The 22,799-nt window shown below is 43.4% G+C and overlaps 2 protein-coding genes across 4 annotated transcripts in view; both read right to left on the bottom strand.

Moving 5' to 3' along the window:
* Positions 1 to 264: 264 nt before the first annotated feature.
* LOC110485371 (zinc finger protein 501-like) overlaps positions 265 to 22,799 on the bottom strand; it is a 37,863-nt gene continuing 15,328 nt past the window's right edge. For all 3 annotated transcript variants that reach the window (XM_036973006.1, XM_036973007.1, XM_036973008.1), the window contains exon 3: positions 265 to 1,534. In XM_036973006.1, the coding sequence (XP_036828901.1) occupies positions 384 to 1,534 (1,151 nt within the window). In that variant the 3' untranslated portion in view covers positions 265 to 383. The remainder of the gene's footprint in view (positions 1,535 to 22,799) is intronic.
* On the bottom strand, positions 2,346 to 17,543 carry LOC110487196 (oocyte zinc finger protein XlCOF22-like). The gene is made up of 4 exons (XM_036973004.1): positions 17,415 to 17,543; positions 14,719 to 15,355; positions 10,395 to 14,570; positions 2,346 to 2,504 (listed from the first exon to the last, which is right to left on the bottom strand). Exons 2-3 carry the CDS (start codon positions 15,347 to 15,349, stop codon positions 13,246 to 13,248), a joined length of 1,956 nt encoding a protein of 651 aa, XP_036828899.1. The 5' UTR covers positions 15,350 to 15,355; positions 17,415 to 17,543; the 3' UTR covers positions 2,346 to 2,504; positions 10,395 to 13,245.

Raw genomic sequence — 22,799 nt, 5'->3', positions numbered from 1 at the left:
GAGAAGGTCTGTATGGAGGAGTGGGCAAAAATCCCTGCTGCAGTGTGTGCAAACCTGGTCAAGAACTACAGGAAACGTATGATCTCTGTAATTACAAACAAAGGTTTCTGTACCAAATATTAAGTTCTGCTTTTCTGATGTATCAAATACTTATGTCATGCAATAAAATGCTAATTAATTACTTAAAAATCATTCAATGTGATTTTCTGATTTTCTTTTTGTTTTAGATTCCGTCTCTCACAGTTGAAGTGTACCTATGATAAAAATTACAGACCTCTACATGCTTTGTAAGTAGGAAAACCTGTAAAATCGGCAGTGTATCAAATACTTGTTCTCCCCACTGTACATGTAAAAAAGGTTTAACAGAATAATTACAAAAACAGTCAGTCAATATTAGTCAGATATGTAGATGCCCAGCTTGGCAGCTCCATTATAAGGTCAGTGTTGGGCACTGCACTGTGAATTGCTTCTTGATGTTCTTTCAGCATTTCTTTCCATTTAAAACAATTCCCGCACTGATCACAGCTGTATGGCTTCTCTCCCGTGTGTATTTTCTGGTGTTGCTTTAGATTTCCTTTCTCGCTGAAGGTCTTCCCACATTGGGAGCAGTGGAAAGGATTCTCCCCTGTGTGTCTTCTCTGATGTTGCTTTAGGACATTTAACCGACTGAAGCTTTTTCCACACTGAGAGCAGTGGTATGGCTTCTCTCCACTATGTATTCTCTGATGTCTCTTTAAGTCTCCTGCCTGACTGAAGCTCTTACCACATTGGGAGCAGTGGTGGGTCTTCTCTCCACTATGCATTCTCTGATGACTCTTAAGGCTTCCTTCCAATTTAAAACTCTTCCCACAATGATCACAGCAGAATGGTTTCTCTTCTGTGTGAGTTATTTGGTGCCTCTTCAGATATGATGACAGACTGAAACTCTTCCCACACTGAGAGCAGTGAAAAGGTTTCTCTCTTGTGTGAGTTTGTTGGTGTTTCGTTAAATTTGATAACTGATTAAAACACTTCCCACATTGGGAGCAGTGGAAAAGCTTCTCCTCTGTGTGTATTTTCTGGTGTCTCTTCAAATGTATTGACCAACCAAAAGTCTTCCCGCACAAGGAGCAGTGGAAAGGCTTCTCCCCTGTGTGCATTCTCTGGTGAGCCTTTACGGTGTCTACACGATGGAACCTCTTCCTACACTGAAAGCAGTGGCACGACTTCTTTCCTGTGTGAATAAGCTGGTGCCTCTTCAAAGTGCTCGGGTTCTGAAATCTCTCCGCACGTTGACCACACGGGTGAGGCTTCTTTCTTTTGTGAATCTGATGGGGAGATTTGGGGTGAGTTGGACAAATAAAACAGTCTCTGCAGTCTGTGCAGGGTCTTGGCCTACAAGTGTGTCTTCTCAACTCCTCTGGATCATAGAAACTAGTGAAGCAGTCCATGCAGTGGTGATGTTTCTGTCTTGAGTTCCTCTGTCTGTGTTGTTTATGGTTTCCTGATGCTGTGGAACTGGGCTCACTGTCTGAACCTGTGTTGGAGATCTCTCCTGTGGGAATATGAACCGATATGGGGTTAGAATTAGAACGGTAACATTGAAATGGGATTTAAAATACTTTTGATGCAAGTAGAAGCAATACAATAGTTCTGGAATCCCCTGTGGCTGCCAAGGCAACAACCTCTCTCCGTACTCCACACCTGAACTTACCTGGGTCAGTGATACTATCTACTTCCTCCTCTTCCTCCTCTAGGTCTGGAGCAGACACTTCCCTGTTCTCCTCTTCTTCATTGACTGCTCTCTCCTCCACCTCCTCTTTGGCTGCTCTCTCCTCCTCCACCTCCACTTTGGCTGCTCTCTCCTCCACGTCTTCGACTGCTCTCTCCTCCTCCACCTCCCCCTTGACTGCTCTCTCCACCTCCTCTTTGACTGCTCTCTCCTCCTCCACCTCCACTTTGACTGCTCTCTCCTCCTCCATCTCCTCTGTGACTGCTCTCTCCTCCTCCAACTCCTCTTTGACTGCTCTCTCCTCCTCCACCTCCTCTTTGACTGCTTTCTCCTCCTCCACTTTGACTGCTCTCTCCTCCTCTACCTCCTCTTTGACTGCTCTCTCCTCCTCCACCTCCACTTTGACTGCTCTCTCCTCCTCTACCTCCTCTTTGACTGCTCTCTCCTCCTCCACCTCCTCTTTGACTGCTCTCTCCTCCTCTTTGACTGCTCTCTCCTCCTCCACCTCCACTTTGACTTCTCTCTCCTCCTCCTCCACCTCCACTTTGACTTCTCTCTCCTCCTCCACCTCCACTTTGACTGCTCTCTCCTCCTCCATCTCCTCTTTGGCTGCTCTCTCCTCCAACTCCTCTTTGACTGCTCTCTCCTCCTCCATCTCCTCTGTGACGGCTCTCTCCTCCTCCACTTTGACTGCTCTCTCCTCCTCCTCCACTTTGACTGCTTTCTCCTCTTCCTCCACTTTGACTGCTCTCTCCTCCGGGGACTCTGTGGACTTTGGTTCAGACATGGAAGGCTAGAGATGGATCCAAAAGAGGAAGCACAACATGTGAAAGGTGAGTTTCACTAAACAAAAAAGGGATAGAACGTGCTCAATATTCCATGCACTAGGAATCACTGCTAATAAAATGGAACTAGCTAGCTCACGTTGCTATGGCGATGGCAACGTCAGTAATGTGAAGCTATTATTGGGTTATCTTTAGCTTACTGATCAGCCCTTAAATCATGAATCTCAGTTCCAGTACATTACACAGAAGAGTCAATGGACAAAGGTATCTTCTGTAATTCATTCACAGATAGAGATCACAGCTACAGTACAGATCATTCACAGATAGAGATCACAGCTACAGTACAAATCATTCACAGATAGAGATCACAGCTACAGCACAAATCATTCACAGATAGAGATCACAGCTACAGTACAGATCATTCACAGATAGAGATCACAGCTACAGTACAAATCATTCACAGATAGAGATCACAGCTACAGCACAAATCATTCACAGATAGAGATCACAGCTACAGCACAAATCATTCACAGATAGAGATCACAGCTACAGTACAGATCATTCACAGATAGAGATCACAGCTACAGTACAAATCATTCACAGATAGAGATCACAGCTACAGCACAAATCATTCACAGATAGAGATCACAGCTACAGCACAAATCATTCACAGATAGAGATCACAGCTACAGCACAGATCATTCACAGATAGAGATCACAGCTACAGTACAGATCATTCACAGATAGAGATCACAGCTACAGTACAGATCATTCACAGATAGAGATCACAGCTACAGTACAGATCATTCACAGATAGAGATCACAGCTACAGCACAAATCATTCACAGATAGAGATCACAGCTACAGTACAGATCATTCACAGCAAACCGTTTGAAGCACTTATTCAGTCTTCCACAAAAAAAAATAGTTTTTCCAAACCGTTTATTTCATTTTCGCGCTTTATCAAAAAATAACTTTTATATCACAGGTAGAGTGAGGCTGCAGTGGCCTACTGGGGTTGCTCTTTAGCAAATGTTAAATTGTGAAATCACAATGTGTTTACAGTCATGACATACAAAACACACACAAAGTAGTTATGTTACAGGGAACTTTGATGATCCCGTGTCAAAAAAATGGCTTGTAAACTTGTTTTAATGTGTGTCACTAGTAGATTCAGTGTGATCACCATCGCAGACCAAAAGATGCCCATATTGTGCCATCTTAAAGATGTTGCCTCTGATCTGAGGACACACACACGCTAGAGCCAGCTATACCCTTCCTGTGACAAATGTATTAGAAATAAACTGACATCACATTTACATAAGTATTCAGACCCTTTACTCAGTACTTTGTTGAAGCAGCTTTGGCAGCGAATACAGCCTCAAGTCTTCTTGGGGTATGATGCTACAAGCTTGGCACACCTGTATTTGGGGAGTTTCTCCCATTTTCTGCAGATCCTCTCAAGCTCTGTCAGGTTGAATGGGGAGTGACGCTGCACAGCTATTTTCAGGTCTCTCCAGAGATGTTTGATCGGGTTCAAGTCCGAGCTCTGGCTGGGCCACTCAAGGACATTCAGAGACTTGTCCTGAAGCCACTCCTGCATTGTCTTGGCTGTGTGTTTAGTGTTGTTGTCCTGTTGGAAGGCTTCACCCCGGTCTGAGGTCCTGAGCGTTCTGGGGCAGGTTTTCATCAAGGATCTCTCCGTACTTCACTTTGTTCATCTTTCCCTCTACCAGTCCCTGCCGCTGAAAAACATCCCCACAGCATGATGCTGCCATCACCATGCTTCACCGTAGGGATGGTGCCAGACTTCCTCCAGACGTGACCATTGGGTTCTTTGTCACCTCCCTGACCAAAGTCCTTCTCCCCTGATAGCTCAGTTTGGCCGGGGGGCCAGCTCAAAGAAGAGTCTTGGTGGTTCCAAACTAATTCCATTTAAGAATGATGGAGGCCACTGTGTTCTTGGGGACCTTCAATGCTGTGGGATGGCAGGTAGCTTAGTGGTTAGAGCGTTGGACTAGTAACCGAAAGGTTACAAGATCGAATCCCCAAGCCGAAAAGGTAAAAATCTGTCATTCTGCCCCTGAACAAGACAGTTAACCCACTATTCCCAGGCTGTCATTGGAAATATGAATTTGTTCATAACTGACTTGCCTAGTTAAATTTAAAAATGCTGCAGAATTGTATTCGGTACCCTTCCCCAGATCTGTGCCTTGCCACAATCTGGTCTCCTTCAACCACATGGCTTTGTTTTTGCTCTGACATGCACTGTCAACTGTGGGACCTTATATGTCCAATTCAATTGAATTGAACACAGTTGGACTCCAATTAAGTTGAAGAAACATCTCAAGGATGATCAATGGAAACAGGATTCGGGGACGGACGAAAGTTATACTGTTACATTTGCCCCTTGATAACCAGCGCACTTCTGTAAAAGCGTTACGTGGTCGCTGCCCATATCATTGCATAGTGCAGGAAATACACAAGAGTTCAGGGGCCTTGCTTTACAAAGGTTATCCATTTTCACTGTTGTGTCCAAAACGGCTTTCAAGCGGTCAGACATTACCTTGGCAGCAAGAGCCTCTCGTGGATGCTGCAGTGTCCCCAAGTGGCATCGGGGAGCAACTGCTTGCACACCCGTTACCACTCCACTATGTCTATTTGACTAGGCTACCTGCATTTGACATTATGTTATTTCGCTGAACACGAGATGGTTTAATTGTATTTTTGGCAGTGAAACGAGGCTACTCAGGCGAGAAAAAACCCTCACCCAAATGTATAGCCCTGTTGGAAAATATAAATGGACTGATTGAAAATGTGATAAAAGTTTTTATATTTATATTTATATAAACGTTGCCACATGAATCAAATTTTTATTTGGCGTACCCCCGACGGCATTGCGCGTAACCCAGTCTGCTGCACATGCTTGGAATTAGTTGTAGCTATTGTCTCGTGCACCAAAGACTGAAGCGACGATGGGTTGACTGCGTTTTGGGAGTTTTCGGCTCACTTGACTGCTAAATAGATACATTGGAGCAATATAGTTTAAAGCAAATGAGATTTGAAACTGACAATTGATTTGTAATCACTAAATGACTAATGAATACTGAAATTAAGTTGGCTAGCTAGCCTCCTTAGCTACCTAACCTTCGGCCTTGTTAACCAGGCTAATTTACTAGCCAGTGATCCGAGTAGCCAATGGATGTCATGTTAAAAATTAACAATTGACACTTCATATATTTTTGACATTGACACTTAATATGGTGATTCACAACACTGTAGATAAACATAATGTAGATAAACACAATTGCTTGCTATAGACTGTTAGCTTCCAATGGCTAGTTAGCAAGCTAGCTAGCTAGAGCAATGTGCACCAGATCAACAATTAGCCGCCTGTGGACAAATAATCCGACTACTAAATTATTCTTTCTGTATTTGCAAACGTTCTCAAATATGTTACAAAGCTTGATTTTCACCTTGACACTTGATTTAGAACGGTCTTGTAGCCCTCTTTTACCAGAACGAGATATGTGCTGACAACGCGAGAATACAGATCTGCATTCTCAAGACAGTCAAGGCTGCGCTAGATGCTCACGTTGCGCAACTCCAATACAGCTTTCATTATGAAAAGAATATGATATTCTACCCAGTTGTTTGGAGATTTTCAGGCCAGATCATATGAGAAGCGGCTTGAAAACCCACACTGGTGAAAGAAATACACTTGTTTTTACTCAAGCAATCTGTTTTTATTTTATTATGGTTTGATAGGACCGTCTTGTTGAATGGAGCGACCACATATTGTTTTAATCACAACTTCACTTTTAAAAATGTTCTTTCAGGTTGCATAATGATAACAATATACTATATCTTATTGACCAAACAGGTATCTGAATGATTCCCTAACCCAGCATTAAGAAGGTATCTGAATGATTCCCTAACCCAGCATTAAGAAGGTATCCTGAATGATTCCCTAACCCAGCATTAAGAAGGTATCCTGAATGATTCCATAACCCAGCATTAAGAAGGTATCTGAATGATTCCCTAACCCAGCATTAAGAAGGTATCTGAATGATTCCCTAACCCAGCATTAAGAAGGTATCCTGAATGATTCCCTAACCGGGCATTAAGAAGGTATCTGAATGATTCCCTAACCCAGCATTAAGAAGGTATCCTGAATGATTCCCTAACCCAGCATTAAGAAGGTATCCTGAATGATTCCCTAACCCAGCATTAAGAAGGTATCCTGAATGATTCCCTAACCCAGCATTAAGAAGGTATCTGAATGATTCCCTAACCCAGCATTAAGAAGGTATCCTGAATGATTCCCTAACCAGGCATTAAGAAGGTATCTGAATGATTCCCTAACCCAGCATTAAGAAGGTATCTGAATGATTCCCTAACCCAGCATTAAGAAGGTATCCTGAATGATTCCCTAACCCAGCATTAAGAAGGTATCTGAATGATTCCCTAACCCGGCATTAAGAAGGTATCTGAATGATTCCCTAACCCAGCATTAAGAAGGTATCCTGAATGATTCCCTAACCCAGCATTAAGAAGGTATCTGAATGATTCCCTAACCCAGCATTAAGAAGGTATCTGAATGATTCCCTAACCCAGCATTAAGAAGGTATCTGAATGCAGTGGTTGAAAAAGTACCCAATTGTCATACTTGAGTAAAAGTGAAGCTACATTAATAGAAAATGACTCCAGTAAAAGTGAAAGTCACCCAGTAAAATACTACTTGAGTAAAAGTCTAAAAGTATTTGGTTTCAAAAGTAAAAATCATTACAAAAATATATTTTGACATATTTTACATTTATTTTGACATATTTTCAAATTCCTCATATTAAGCAAACCAGAGGTTTGTATTTTTTTTATTATTATTTACGGATAGCCAGAAGCACACTCCAACACACAGACATCATTTACAAAGCATTTGTGTTTAGTGAGACCGCCAGAGCAGAGGCAGTAGGGATGACCAGGGATGTTCTCTAGATACGTTCGCTGTCAAAGCAGCCTGCGAGGAGAAGACAACCAGAACAGGCTGATGAAATGTAAAGGGTACCATGTATAGTTCAAAAACATTTCAGAGGAACATCAGCCACTGTGCAGTGCAACCAGTCAGCTAGAACAAAGAGCAGCAGAGAAAGTACTAAAACACTAGGTGTATGGTATCTAAAGTCCACTACTTCTCCACAAAACACCAGCCCCTAGAGGTATCTAAAGTCCACTACTTCTCCACAAAACACCAGCCCCTAGAGATATGTAATGTCAACTCCCTCTCCACAAAACACCAGCCCCTAGAGGTATCTAAAGTCCACTACTTCTCCACAAAACACCAGCCCCTAGAGGTATCTAAAGTCCACTACTTCTCCGCAAAACACCAGCCCCTAGAGATATGTAATGTCAACTCCCTCTCCACAAAACACCAGCCCCTAGAGGTATCTAAAGTCCACTACTTCTCCACAAAACACCAGCCCCTAGAGGTATCTAAAGTCCACTACTTCTCCACAAAACACCAGCCCCTAGAGGTATCTAAAGTCCACTACTTCTCCACAAAACACCAGCCCCTAGAGGTATCTAAAGTCCACTACTTCTCCGCAAAACACCAGCCCCTAGAGATATGTAAAGTCCACTACTTCTCCACAAAACACCAGCCCCTAGAGGTATGTAAAGTCCACTACTTCTCCACAAAACACCAGCCCCTAGAGGTATCTAAAGTCCACTACTTCTCCGCAAAACACCAGCCCCTAGAGATATGTAATGTCAACTCCCTCTCCACAAAACACCAGCCCCTAGAGGTATCTAAAGTCCACTACTTCTCCACAAAACACCAGCCCCTAGAGGTATGTAATGTCCACTACCTCTCCACAAAACACCAGCCCCTAGAGGTATGTAATGTCCACTACCTCTCCACAAAACACCAGCCCCTAGAGGTATGTAATGTCCACTACCTCTCCACAAAACACCAGCCCCTAGAGGTATGTAATGTCCACTACCTCTCCACAAAACACCAGACTGTTCAACCTAGTAGGTAAAAGGTGTATTGTGAAACAGTTTCAACAACATACCTGTCTCAGCAGTCTGGGATACAGGGACAAAGGCAAGCCTCATCAATGACTAATGGCGATGCCAGTACCTGCCTCACACCATCATCCGAGAGATATGTGAGATACTAGGACCAGGACAGCTCACATGTATGGCAGCCAATCAGACAATACCATTCATTAGTTGAATAGCTGTAGAGTTCAAGCTGAACAGTTCAGGTGTTTCCAGTCCCAGTCTCCAAATAACAGAGCTTGTGTTCAGTGATCCTAATGATAGGTGGAAAAGCCTATCTTTAGGTTTCAGTGTGATAGAGGAGGTAATCAAGGGGTCAACAACAACCTGGAATGACATTCATTTGCTATTTAAAGCAACAGTTTTTGTGACAAAACTATCGTTAAGAGTTGAAAATGAGATGGAAACATTTAACTTTAACATGAAAACGTAAGCATAAAAGTGCATGTTGTGTGCACTACGTCATCACGCAGCGACTTTTATATTTGTTGGAAACGCCACTGGTGGGAAAACGGCCATATTTTATTTATGCGGATGTTTTGTATATTCACATGAAGCTCTGTCGCCAGTTGGATGGAAACGTAGCTACTGACTGTCAGAACAAGAGAAACCCCGCTGATGCACTACCACATTCCGAACTTGCACCTTGTGGATTCTACTATTCGAACTCGCAACAGTAAGTTGAGACCCCGACTGAGTTCCGCTTATGGTGCTAATTTACATTTTAGTCATTTAAGAAACGCTCTTATCCAGAGCTGCCTGGGAGCCAGCCCTGCCAGGGTGATCACCTTCCAAATAAAAGACCCCCATTGAAACTGATGAAAATAGTGAAATCATGCTACAATTGGACTAGATAATGCTAAACCAGGTTGGAATTTTTATTTAAATTGAACATAATAAAATTATTAGCTAATTTTACAAAAAAAAGTGGATGTATTAGACTTCAGAATTGCGTTAGCGGTATACTGCACTGTACATGCGTACCTACGGATTGTTGATCCATGAAACCCGATATCAGCCTACTTCAGGGACACCAACAGATTACAACTCTGAAGAGTTTCCACAAATATTAGCTTTGTAGCTATTTTTGCTGGACATCGACTGTGTCAAATCAGCCCTTTTAGCGTATCATCGTTCATATTGCACTGTAGCCTTACCTATGGAGTTCGCACCCATGAAATGGGCTATCAGCCTACTCAGTGACACCCACAGAACACAACTCGGACTATTAGCGTCATAGTTCTTATTGTGGGACTACTGTACATGCGCATATTGAGAAATTCACAAAATACTTATTTAATATGTTCTCTTGTATCTTTAATACCATTTTGTTTGGATGCAATGGTGATGTTGCTCAAATATGAATATTATTTGACAAACCCATCCCCATTACTTCCAAGCTAAATGATGTGAAGTGGTTTGACCGTTTTAGCAGTTCATCACGGTTCCCAGTGGTGTAGTGGAGGTGTACATGTTAAGCCCCTGAAAAAGGGGAGAAATAATCACGAGAGTGATACCGGTGTTGTTTTCTCAATTCAACTTTTAGTGCAATAATTTTACAAAAGTAACACATTACAAAACAACAGAAAAACCATTATAGAAATAACACAGCAAAATATCTTATTAACAACGCACATGTTCATTCACAACGGACATAAAATGGCAGCTACTCTCAGTACGATGCTATTCTTCACTACAACCGAGCAGGGCTCATATTACTCTCTGCAAACTTAACTCTAACTTCCTCAAGACGTTACTAAGACACATCTTAAACACTCTTGACATGTTAGCGAGTTATTACATTTAAATTACTCTTTTTTTGATCATCAATAACGTACCTGAAAAAGAGGATAAATAATCACGAGAGTAATACGGTGTTGTTTTCTCAATTCAACTTTTAGTGCAATGAGAAAAGACCGCGATTTCCCCGGGAATATGGGTGGAGACCAGAGCAATCGATCTCAGGCTCATAGATTAAGAGCATTTAGTAGATCACAGATTAACACTTTTAGGCACCACAAAATAAAGTAATCAATATAACGTTTACACATTACTCTCACAATTCGTACCCTTTGTACGCTTGACGGATTTTTAACTTTAACACAATTATATGAATGTTATCAATCTCTATCAACTAATACTGAATGCATGATCTTTTTAACCTTAGATGTTTTAAGATCCTCACATACTATTATGAACTTACTAATACTTTTTAATGTATAACAGGCTATGGATATGTCCTTTAACCTGTCACATACACAGGTATATGCTGTACACTCACTTAGTGGGCATTGCATATACTTAAATCTTAAATGCATATACTTAATTCTTAAATCTTAAATCCCCACTGATACGTATCAAGAGTAGTGTAGTGGACGTATACCCTGTATCGATTAATAGGGATTACGGAACAGATCGGAATGTTTATCTTAAAATGTTACTGAACTGTTATTTCTTCGCATTTTAGGCGCGGCAGTAGACCTACGAAATGCAATTAGCAGGGAAACACGTACAGTTCTAAAAAAACAAGCGGTTTCATAAACAGAGATGGAGATATACATTATGAAGAGAGTGGATTTAAAGATGCAACAACTATCACGGTTTGACGATATGATCAGCATCATGCCTTTAGGTGCTAGACAATGAAATAAAGTTGAAAGAAAACCCAATAGAACAGGAGAATGCATATGAGTAAGTCTTTATACAAATGTATTGCCTCAACATTTCTATGGTGGGATTTAAGCTATAGGCTAGTTTGAAGCAATATAAGATATGCCTCATAATATGACGTAAAACACAATGTCAAACAATTAAGGAACAGGATAAATATAGCGACGCTTATGATTGGCCTAGCCGTCTTATGGTAGATGGAAAGGCCCGCCCAAAAACATTCTATATTAAATGTTAACTAGCTACAAAGTAGCCTATGACTGACTACCTGTCAGAATGATATCATGATTATTTGCGTCAATCCAGTGGCCATTCCTTCTGCAAATTCCCTCATATACTACAGAAACACTTATAATCAGACAATAGTGCTAGGTGCCTGCACACTTGAAACAATGAGTAACTACTCTCAAAAATGTAAATGTTAGATTATTCCCAGACCGCAAAAGTCGTCTCCTGATGTGGGTTAAGCATCGTTATGGATTTAGAACCTACAATTTTGTAATTTTTTTGAGAGAAAAAACGTGTGACCTGAAAAATAAAAATGGGGAAAGTTTGAAACCTGTGAATTTCTAACTCCATTTATTGGTTTCAATAGTAGGCCTCCTGCATAGTACCGTTTGGGTTGGCCTGACTGTGAAAGACCAATATGGGATTTATCATTTTACATTTTAAGTCTAGCCGTTTGGAAAAATTTGGGCAAAATTAAAGTACACCCCACTTCTCCAGGCACCACTACACCACTGACGAAACAAAGCAACTTTTTACTCAAGCTGTTTTTTATTAAGGGTCGATAGTTCCATCTTGTGATTGAACGGAGCTACTACACCTATTGCAATCTCTTCAGTTAGGTTAGGTAGTGATAATACAATCAGGTATTCTGAACGATTCCCACATTTAGCACTAAGCAGCATGAACAGTACGGTAATATTCCGTTTTTACATTATGGTGTGTCTCAGAACGCTGACATTGAATCACAAATAAACACAAACATAATGACACAGAAAAAGATGACATAAAGCTGAATGTGACATTTAAACCTATTAAAAGCAAACCTGACTAATTTAAAGGGTTTGGAAGTTTAGCTGTATCTGTGAGCTGTTGGCTAGAGCGCACGTGCCAATTTAACGCAACAGTTTTTTATAACAAAACCATCAGTAGAGTTGAAATTGTGATGGAAACACATTGAACTTTAGGTTTTTATTTGGGTACATTAAAACATGAGCAAAAAATGACATTTTGTTTTAGCTAAAATAAATAAAATGGGTTTGTTTTTAATAAGAAAAATACCAGATGTTTATCAGTTTCTTCAGATCTACAATGGGGGTCTAGTTGAAGTTAGTTTCTGGACCAGACCAACACTAGAGAAATGACATACATTTTCACAAATAAAACATTCCAAATAGAGGAGTGGCTGTCAGTGTTGTAGTACTTGAGTCCAGTACTTAGACTTGACTCGTAATCAATTCACGATTTTCATGACTTGTGACTCGACTCGACTCCTTGTCAGAAATCTTGCTCTTTTGCATAATTCAACATACTAGAATACAGATGGCAAATATTACATCTATTTAGCCTAACAAAACAAACACTAGCCTGGTTTCCATCCAATTGGCGACAGATTTTCATCAAATATTCTAACATCAGCATAAAGATAATAGGCACATTTTCTCACCAGTTGTGTTTCCACAAAACGGACTCGTTGCAGATATAAATTCAGTGCAAAACAAAATGTAGATTTTTGCTTAGGTTTTAATGTACCCAAATAAAAACCGGTTACTGGCCCAACGCTCTAACCACTAGGCTACCTGCCGCCCCATATGATGATTGCTGATATGATGATTACTATATCAATATTAACACATAAGAGCATTTCCACCAACATTTCTCGCATAATACATTTTACAGACACAAAAAGATCCCCACCTTGTCAAGCATATTTTGTTTTGTCGGCATTTGGAAAGCTAACAGCCAAGTTTACTCACACAAAAAGGTTAGATGGAAACCTGGTTAATGTAAATATTAATTAGATGTAGATGCCCAGCTTGGCAACACAATTATAAGGCCGTGGTCTGGCACTGCACTGTGCTTTGCCTTCTGATGTTCCTTCAGGCTTTGTTTCCATTTAAAACAATTCCCACACTGATCACAGCTGTACGGTTTCTCTCCTGAGTGTCTTCTCTGGTGTTGCTTTAGATTTCCTTTCTCATTGAAGCTCTTCCCACATTGGGAGCAGTGGAAAGGCCTCTCCTCTTTGTGTACTTTCTGATGTTTCTTTAGGTCTATTACCCAACTGAAGCTTTTTCCACATTGGGAGCAGTGGCAAGGCTTCTCTCCTGAGTGTTTTCTCTGGTGTTGCTTTAGATTGCCTTTCTCATTAAAGCTCTTCCCACATTGGGAGCAGTGGAAAGGCTTCTCCCCTGTGTGTGTTCTCTGATGTTTCTTTAGGTCAGCTTTCTTACTGAAGCTCTTCCCACAGTGGGAGCAGTGTTGTGACTTTATTCCTGTGTGGTGTGACTTTAATCCTGTGTGAGTTAGCTGGTGTCTCTTCAGATATGATGACACACTGAAACACTTCCCGCACTCTGAGCAGTGGTAAGTCTTCTCTCCACTGTGTATTCTCTGATGACGCTTAAGGATTCCTTCCAATTTAAAACTCTTCCCACAATGATCGCAGCTGTATGGTTTCTCTTCTGTGTGCATTACCTGGTGCTTCTTCAGATATGATGACAGACTGAAACCCTTCCCACACTGAGAGCAGTGAAAAGGCTTCTCACTTGTGTGAGTTAGCTGGTGTGGTTTTAAATGTGATAACTGATTGAAACTTTTCCCACACTCAGAGCAGTGGTAAGTCTTCTCTCCTGTGTGTATTCTCTGGTGTTTATTTCGATTTCCTATATCACTGAAGCTCTTCCCACACTGAGAACAGTGAAAAGGCTTCTCTCCTGTGTGTATTCTCTTGTGAGCCTTTAAGGTGTCTACACGACAGAACCTCTTCCCACACTGAAAGCAGTGGTACGACTTCTTTCCCGTGTGATTAAGCTGGTGCGTCTTCAAGCTGCTTGGGGTCTGAAAACTCTTCTCACAATGAGCGCACGGGTACATTTTCTTTATTTTGAGAGTTTGTTGGTGTGATTTGAAGTGAATTGGACAAATAAAACTGCCTATGCAATCTGAACAGGGGTGGGGCCTACACGTGTGCATTTTCAACTCCTCTGGTTCATAGAAACCAGTGAAGCAGTCCATGCTGTTGTGATGTTTCTGTCTTGAGTTCCTATGCCTGCGTTTATGGTTTCCTGATGCTGTGGTACTGGGATCGCTGTCTGAGCCTGGATGGGAGCTCTCTCCTGTGAGAATATGTTAGAATCAGTAACATTGAACATTGAAAGGGGCTTTAAAAGTATTTTGATACAAGCAGAAGCACTACAATAGTTCTGGAATCCCCTATGGCTGCCAAGGCACCAACCTCTCTCCGTACTCCACACCTGAACTTACCTGGGTCAGGGATACTATCTACTTCCTCCTCTTCCTCTAGATCTGGAGCAGACACTTCCCTGTTCTCCTCTTCTTCTTTGAATGCTCTCTCCTGCTCTTCTTCTTTGACTGTTCTATCTTCCTGCTCTTCTTCTTTGACTGCTTGCTCCCCCTGCTCTTCTTCTTTGACTGTTTGCTCCCCCTGCTCTTCTTCTTTGACTGCTTGCTCCCCCTGCTCTTCTTCTTTGACTGTTCGCTCCCCCTGCTCTTCTTCTTTGACTGTTCGCTCCCCCTGCTCTTCTTCTTTGACTGTTCTATCTTCCTGCTCTTCTTCTTTGACTGTTCGCTCCCCCTGCTCTTCTTCTTCTTTGACTGTTCTCTCATGCTCTTCTTTGACTGCCATCTCTACTTCCTTTTTGACTTCTCTCTCCTCCACCTCCTCTTTGACTGCTCTCTGATCAACCTCTTTTACTTCTATCTCCTCCTCGATTCCGCTCTCCTCCCATTCCTCTTTGACAATCACATTAAGTTCCAGTGTTTGACTGCAGTCCTCCAGCTTCACTGAGACCATCTCTGGACCCTGCTGAGAACTTCTCTGGGCTGGAACACCACAGCCAGAACCCGGGGACTCTGTGGACTTGGGTACAGACATTGAAGGCTAGAGATGGATCCAAAAGAGGAAGCACATGTGAAAGGTGAGTTTCACAAAATACTGGAATATACAGCTTAGCAAATAAAGGAATAGACCATGCTAAATATTCCATGCACTAGGAATTCCTGCTATTAAAATGGAACTAGCTAGCTCACGTTGCTATGGCGATGGCAACGACAGCCAACGTCAGCAATGTGGAGTTATTATTTGGGTTATCTTTAGCTTGCTGACCAGCCCTTAATCATGAATCTCTGTTCCAGTACATTACACAGAAGAGTCAATGGACAAAGGTATCTTCTGTAATTCATTCACAGATAGAGATCACAGCTACAGTACAGATCATTCATCATTCAGGTATCTTCTGTAGGAGGGAGATTAAGAGCCCCGACGCTCGGTCTGAACATTAACACACATCGCTTGCGGTATGGTTTTGGAAGTATACGGACCTTATATTTCATATCGGGGAGAAATAATAATAATTAAAAGGTTTTATTTAGATTTATTTCGATTTTTCAGGAAGTGATGCAACACCCCTACTTCCCACGGCTATGCCTGTATAAGGTCCTTGGACCTTAAGGAGTACTGTGGTCAAGTGAGCTGACACTTGCGAAACACAGTAAAGCCATCGCACTTCAGTGTCCTCCTGAATTTTTGTGCGTGAATACTCAACACTTTACGGTATCGCGTGTTTTCTGGTAGGGAAAGAGGATACGGAGAGCAGCTGCACAACAAGTGTAACGGATGTGAAACGGCTAGCTTAGTTAGCGGTGCGCGCTAAATAATCGATGACGTCACTTGCTCTGAGACCTTGAAGTAGTAGTTCCCCTTGCTCTGCAAAGTCCGCGTCTTTTGTGGAGCGATGGGTAACGATGCTTCGTGGGTGTCAGTTGTTGATGTGTGCAGAAGGTCCCTAGTTCGCGCCCGGGTATGGGCGAGGGGACGGTTTAAACTTATACTGTGTACATTCACCGAAATGTGTCTTCCGTATTTAACCGAACCCACCTGAATCAGGGAAGTTTTCAAATACATTGTCCTAGAGAGATTTACACGGTTATCAAAACGTCACGCCTGTGTAAGCCTACACGAATTAGGCCTTAGTTTAAAAAAAAAAATCCCCTATGGGAAAAAAATGTATGATGGACAAACGACTGGAACCATTTCCCCTCACTGTGGTACTCTACAGGGGGAGAAGAAAGCAAGAAAGAGGAGGATCAGCACGTGGTATGCGTTGTTATGGTGATTTCAGTAAACAAAGGGTGCAAATCAACATCCGGTTGAAGAAAACGCTGCTGCAGAAGGCAATATTTTAACTATTGCGGTAAATTGCGTCTACGGTGGCGGCATTTACCGTCGTGCTCTCATTGAACCCAATGGCATCCGGTGGCCGTGAGTTATACCATTTGTATTGTGGAATATTGAATAGGTGTGCTTCAAACTGTCTGCTTGGAATGATTTGCTGCTATAGTCTATCAGTGCATCCTATTCAGTTTCCCTACTAGAAAACAAGACATACCGTAAAGTGTTGTGTATTCAGGCACCGTATTCAGGAGGAGAATGAAGCGACGATGGGTTGACTGCGTTTTGCGAGTGCCGGCTCACTTGACTGCTAGATAAATTACGAGCCATATAGTTTAAAGTAAACGAGTTCTAAAACTTACATTTGATTTGTAATCACTAAAATTACTAATGATTATTGAAAGCAACCTATCTATCGGTCTAGTTAGCCATGCTAACTTACTGGCCAGTGATCCGAGTAGCCAATGGATTTATGTCATCTTAAAAATGAACGATTCACACTTCATATTTTTTACATTGTCTTAACAAATATGGTGATTCACAACACAGCGTATTGACGATAAGCAAACTTGCTTGATATGGCAGCTAGTTAGATATATAGCTAGTTTCTAATGGCTCGTTAGCAAGCTAGCTAGCTAGATCATTGAATAGGCTAATTGTTGACACGTTGATCTGGTGCACGTGGACAAAAAAATCCGACGACTAAATGATTATTTCTGTATTTGGAAACGTTCTATAATATGTTAGGAAGCTTGATTTTTTTTTTTACCTTGACACTTGATTTTGAAAGTTAACAGGTCTTGTTGTTGTAGCCCTCTTTCAGCAGAACGAGATATGTGCTCTACCGCGAGAATACAGATCTGCATTCTCAAGACAGTCATGGCTGCGCTAGATGCTCACATTGCGCAACGCCATTAAATATTTACTGTTTGTCTATTGTTGTGACTTAGATGAAGATTCAATTGTATGATCATTTTATGCAGAAATCCAGGTAATTCCAAAGGGTTCACATACTTTTTCTTGCCACTGTACATACAATATACACAAGATAGCGTATCTATACATTCATAGTTGAAGTTAGATAGATATTAGAGAAGTTACATTTCAACTTCTGTAGGTCCTTCTACTACAGAAACAAACCAAAGGAGGCTGGTGGGAGGAGCTATAGGAGAACGGGTGCATCGTAATGGCTGGAATGGGATAAAAGGAACAGTATCAAACATGTGGAAGCTACATATTTGACTCGGTTCCATTTAATCAATTTCAGCCATTATAATTGGTCTAAAGGGGGGAGGGGGCATCCATTTAAGTTGTATGCTTTATTTCAGCAATAAGGCACGAGGGGGTGTGGTATATGGCCAATATACCACGGCTAAGGGCTGTTCTTAGGCGCAAGGCGGAGTGCCTGGACACATCCCTTAGCTGTGGTATATTGGCCATATATCACAGCATCGTCACTTCACTAACCTGATGTTGTCGTCTCTTTTCAGAAGCAAAATAACGTATTCCTGCATAAATTCACAAATTATATTTTCTTCTTTACCTTGTAAAGAGTGTGCGTGGGCAAATCTAAGATAGTGATTCATTTTAGTTTAATTTTAATATCTAAATCAGATGTAACTTTTGCCAAGTATGAGATTATTATTATTAGCCTATTGTACACTTAAAGGCATCTGAAATTATATCTGGGCTCAGCTTTTCCCTGTCCTCTGTCTAACATTCGGGTCCAGAAGATGCGCTCCGTTCATTCTCCGATAATTATCAAATTATCTCCAAATTATCATAGAATGATCCGATATCACTATATCAGATTCAGTGTTTACTAGTCACATGTACAGGGTTGCAGGTGCGATTGCAGGGTACAGTGAAAATCTTAGGCTTCGAGCTCCAACATACAGGACTAAGTGAAATAAAATCATGAAAATGGTAATTAAAAACAATATATATCGGGGGGTGGAATGTCCATAGGGAGAGTAGCAGGGGGAGCAGGTAGTTGACTAGTGGTGGCTATTCAGCAGCTTGATGGTCTGAGGGTAGAAACTAGTGGTGGCTATTCAGCAGCTTGATGGTCTGAGGGTAGAAACTAGTGGTGGCTATTCAGCAGCTTGATGGTCTGAGGGTAGAAACTAGTGGTGGCTATTCAGCAGCTTGATGGTCTGAGGGTAGAAACTAGTGGCCAGTCTTTGATGCTCCTGTACTGCCCAGGATCAGTGTTGAGGAAGTAATGTAGTAATGTGTTGAGGAAGTCTGTGAGTGATTGAAGCAGGGAGAACAGGACATGGCTTGGGTGGCTGGGGTCCCTGAGGATCTTCTTGGCCTGGTGTTATAGGTGTCCTGAACTGCCCGGGTCTGTGAGTGATTGAAGCAGGGAGAACAGGACATGGCTTGGGTGGCTGGGCTCCCTGATGATCTTCTTGGCCTGGTGTCATATGTGTCCTGTACTGCCCGGGTCTGTGAGTGATTGAAGCAGGGAGAACAGGACATGGCTTGGGTGGCTGGGCTCCCTGATGATCTTCTTGGCCTGGTGTTATAGGTGTCCTGTAGAGCAGGCAGTGGGCACCCAGTGGTGCATTCGGCTCCAAGTATCCCCCTCTGAATAGCCTTGCGGTCCGCGGCAGTGGAGTGGCCTTACCAGGCCGTGATGCGACCCGACAGTAGGCTCCATATTTCTTCAGCATCCTGAGGTTGAAGAGTCCCTGCTGTGCGTTCTTCATCACCATGTATGTGTGGTTACACTGTTTCATCTTTTCTGAGATGGTGTACGTCGAAGAATTTGAAGTTAATGACGTCTCCATGGCGACCCCTTTGATGAGGACGGGGGCGTGTCCAGCCTGGTTCCTCCCGAAGCCCACCAACAGCTCCTTTGTTTTGCTTACGTTGAGGGAGAGGTTGTTTACCTGGCACCATGTCAGCGTGCCTACCTCCTCTCTGTAGGCGGTATTGTCGTTGTTGGTGATCAGGGCTACTGATGAGTGAGTGAGGCCACGCAGTCGTGGGTATACAGGGAATACGGGAGGGGACTGAGGACACAGTCATGGGTATACAGGGATTACAGGAGGGGACTGAGGACACAGTCATGGGTATACAGGAGGGGACTGAGGACACAGTCATGGGTATACAGGAGGGGACTGAGGACACAGTCATGGGAATACAGGAGGGGACTGAGGACACACAGTCGTGGGTATACAGGGATTACAGGAGGGGACTGAGGACACAGTCATGGGTATACAGGAGGGGACTGAGGACACAGTCATGGGTATACAGGAGGGGACTGAGAACACAGTCATGGGAATACAGGAGGGGACTGAGGACACACAGTCATGGGAACACAGGAGGGGACTGAGGACACACAGTCATGGGAATACAGGAGGGGACTGAGGACACACAGTCATGGGAATACAGGAGGGGACTGAGGACACACAGTCGTGGGTATACAGGGATTACAGGAGGGGACTGAGGACACAGTCATGGGTATACAGGAGGGGACTGAGGACACAGTCATGGGTATACAGGAGGGGACTGAGGACACAGTCATGGGAATACAGGAGGGGACTGAGGACACACAGTCATGGGAATACAGGAGGGGGCTGAGGACACACAGTCATGGGAACACAGGAGGGGACTGAGGACACACAGTCATGGGAATACAGGAGGGGACTGAGGACACACAGTCATGGGAACACAGGAGGGGACTGAGGACACACAGTCATGGGAATACAGGAGGGGACTGAGGACACACAGTCATGGGAATACAGGAGGGGACTGAGGACACACAGTCATGGGAATACAGGAGGGGACTGAGGACACACAGTCATGGGAATACAGGAGGGGACTGAGGACACAGTCATGGGAATACAGGAGGGGACTGAGGACACACAGTCGTGGGTATACAGGGATTACAGGAGGGGACTGAGGACACAGTCATGGGTATACAGGAGGGGACTGAGGACACAGTCATGGGTATACAGGAGGGGACTGAGAACACAGTCATGGGAATACAGGAGGGGACTGAGGACACACAGTCATGGGAACACAGGAGGGGACTGAGGACACACAGTCATGGGAATACAGGAGGGGACTGAGGACACACAGTCATGGGAATACAGGAGGGGACTGAGGACACACAGTCGTGGGTATACAGGGATTACAGGAGGGGACTGAGGACACAGTCATGGGTATACAGGAGGGGACTGAGGACACAGTCATGGGTATACAGGAGGGGACTGAGGACACAGTCATGGGAATACAGGAGGGGACTGAGGACACACAGTCATGGGAATACAGGAGGGGGCTGAGGACACACAGTCATGGGAACACAGGAGGGGACTGAGGACACACAGTCATGGGAATACAGGAGGGGACTGAGGACACACAGTCATGGGAACACAGGAGGGGACTGAGGACACACAGTCATGGGAATACAGGAGGGGACTGAGGACACACAGTCATGGGAATACAGGAGGGGACTGAGGACACACAGTCATGGGAATACAGGAGGGGACTGAGGACACACAGTCATGGGAATACAGGAGGGGACTGAGGACACACAGTCATGGGAATACAGGAGGGGACTGAGGACACACAGTCATGGGAATACAGGAGGGGACTGAGGACACAGTCATGGGTATACAGGAGGGGACTGAGGACACAGTCATGGGAATACAGGGATTGCAGGAGGGGACTGAGGATCCACCCTTGTGGGGCCCCCGTGTTGAGGATCAGTGTCGAGGAGGTAATGTTGCCTACCTTCACCACCTGGGGGCAGCCTGTCAGGAAGTCCAGGACCCAGTTGCATAGGGAGGAGTTCAGTCCCAGGGCTGTGAGCTTTGTAATGAGCTTATAGGGCACTATGGTATTGAAGGCCGAGCTGTAGTCGAGATGAACAGCATCCTCACCTATGCATTCCTTTTGTCCAGGTGGGTGAGGGCAGTGTACAATGCAATGGCGATTGCGTTGTCCGTGGATCAGTCAGGGTGGTAGGCAAATTGGAGAGGGTCGAGTATGTCGGGGAGGGAGTTGATATGGTCTTTGACTAGGCCTCTCAAAGCACTTCATGATGACAGAAGGGAGTGCTACTGGTCTGTAGTCATTCAGTTCAGTTACTTTCACTTTCTTGGGCACAGTGAACATCTGGAAGCAGGTGGGTATAGAGGCGTGAGCCAGAGAGAGATTGAACATGTCAGAGAATACCTTTTTCAAAGAACACATATACCTTTTTGAATCCAGTTTATTGCTGAGTGCATTCTGGGAAATAAAAATGTAGTCAATTCTTGAATAGCTTTTCTGACTTTGAGGGGGGAAAAAAAGGAGTCGTCTTCTGTAGCTGGGAATAATAATCTCCAGGTGTCCTGTAAATTATTTCTGAAGATACATTTTTTTCACTCCTGGTCTTGCCTGGTCCACATGTCGACATGTTATGAATCAGAGGTTATCACCCTCTTGTCAGTGCATTCGGAAAGTATTCAGGCCCCTTCACTTTTTCCCCACATTTTGTTACAATACAGCTGTATTCTAAAATGAAATTGTAGTTCTCAATGTGTGTAGATTGAGGATTTTTTTTTATCCCAATACCCCATAAAAATGGAAATATCACATTTACATAAATAGTCAGACCCTTTACTCAGTACTTTGTTGAAGCACCTTTGGCAGCGATTACAGCCTCTAGTCTTCTTGGGTATGACGCTACAAGCTTGGTACACCTGTATTTGGAGAGTTTCTCCCATTCTTCTCTGTAGATCCTTTCAAGCTCTGTCAGGTTTGATGGGGAACGTCACTGCACATCTATTTTCAGGTCTCTCCAGGGATGTTTGATAGGGTTCAAATACGGGCTCTGGCTGGGCCACTCAAGGACATTCGGAGACTTGTCCCGAAGCCACTCCTGATTTGTCCTGTTGGAAAGTGAACCTTCACCCCAGTCTGAGGTCCTAAGTGCTCTGGAGCAGGTTTTCACCAAGGATCTCTCTGTACTTTGCATCGTTCATCTTTCCCTCGATCCTGACTAGTCTCCCAGTCCCTGCCGCTGAAAAACATCCCCACAGCATGATGCTGCCACCACCATGCTTCACCGTGGGGATGGTGCCAGGTTTCCTCCAGACGGGACGCTTGGCATTCAGGCCAAAGATTTAAATCTTGTTTTCATCAGACCAGAGAATCT

The sequence above is a fragment of the Oncorhynchus mykiss genome, unplaced genomic scaffold (genome assembly GCF_013265735.2).
Source record: "Oncorhynchus mykiss isolate Arlee unplaced genomic scaffold, USDA_OmykA_1.1 un_scaffold_216, whole genome shotgun sequence".
NCBI classification, from domain to species: domain Eukaryota; kingdom Metazoa; phylum Chordata; class Actinopteri; order Salmoniformes; family Salmonidae; genus Oncorhynchus; species Oncorhynchus mykiss.
Note: the sequence above shows the minus strand (reverse complement) of the source record. Positions and strands in the feature narration are given on the sequence as shown.

What these genes read in the sequence shown, in the direction of transcription:
- LOC110487196 (XM_036973004.1), bottom strand. Translation starts at nt 15,349, where the DNA reads ATGTCTGTACCCAAGTCCACAGAGTCCCCGGGTTCTGGCTGTGGTGTT. An exon ending in AGATAGTATCCCTGACCCAG is followed by an intron (nt 14,571 to 14,718) that starts GTAAGTTCAGGT and finishes ATATTCTCACAG; the next exon opens with GAGAGAGCTCCCATCCAGGC.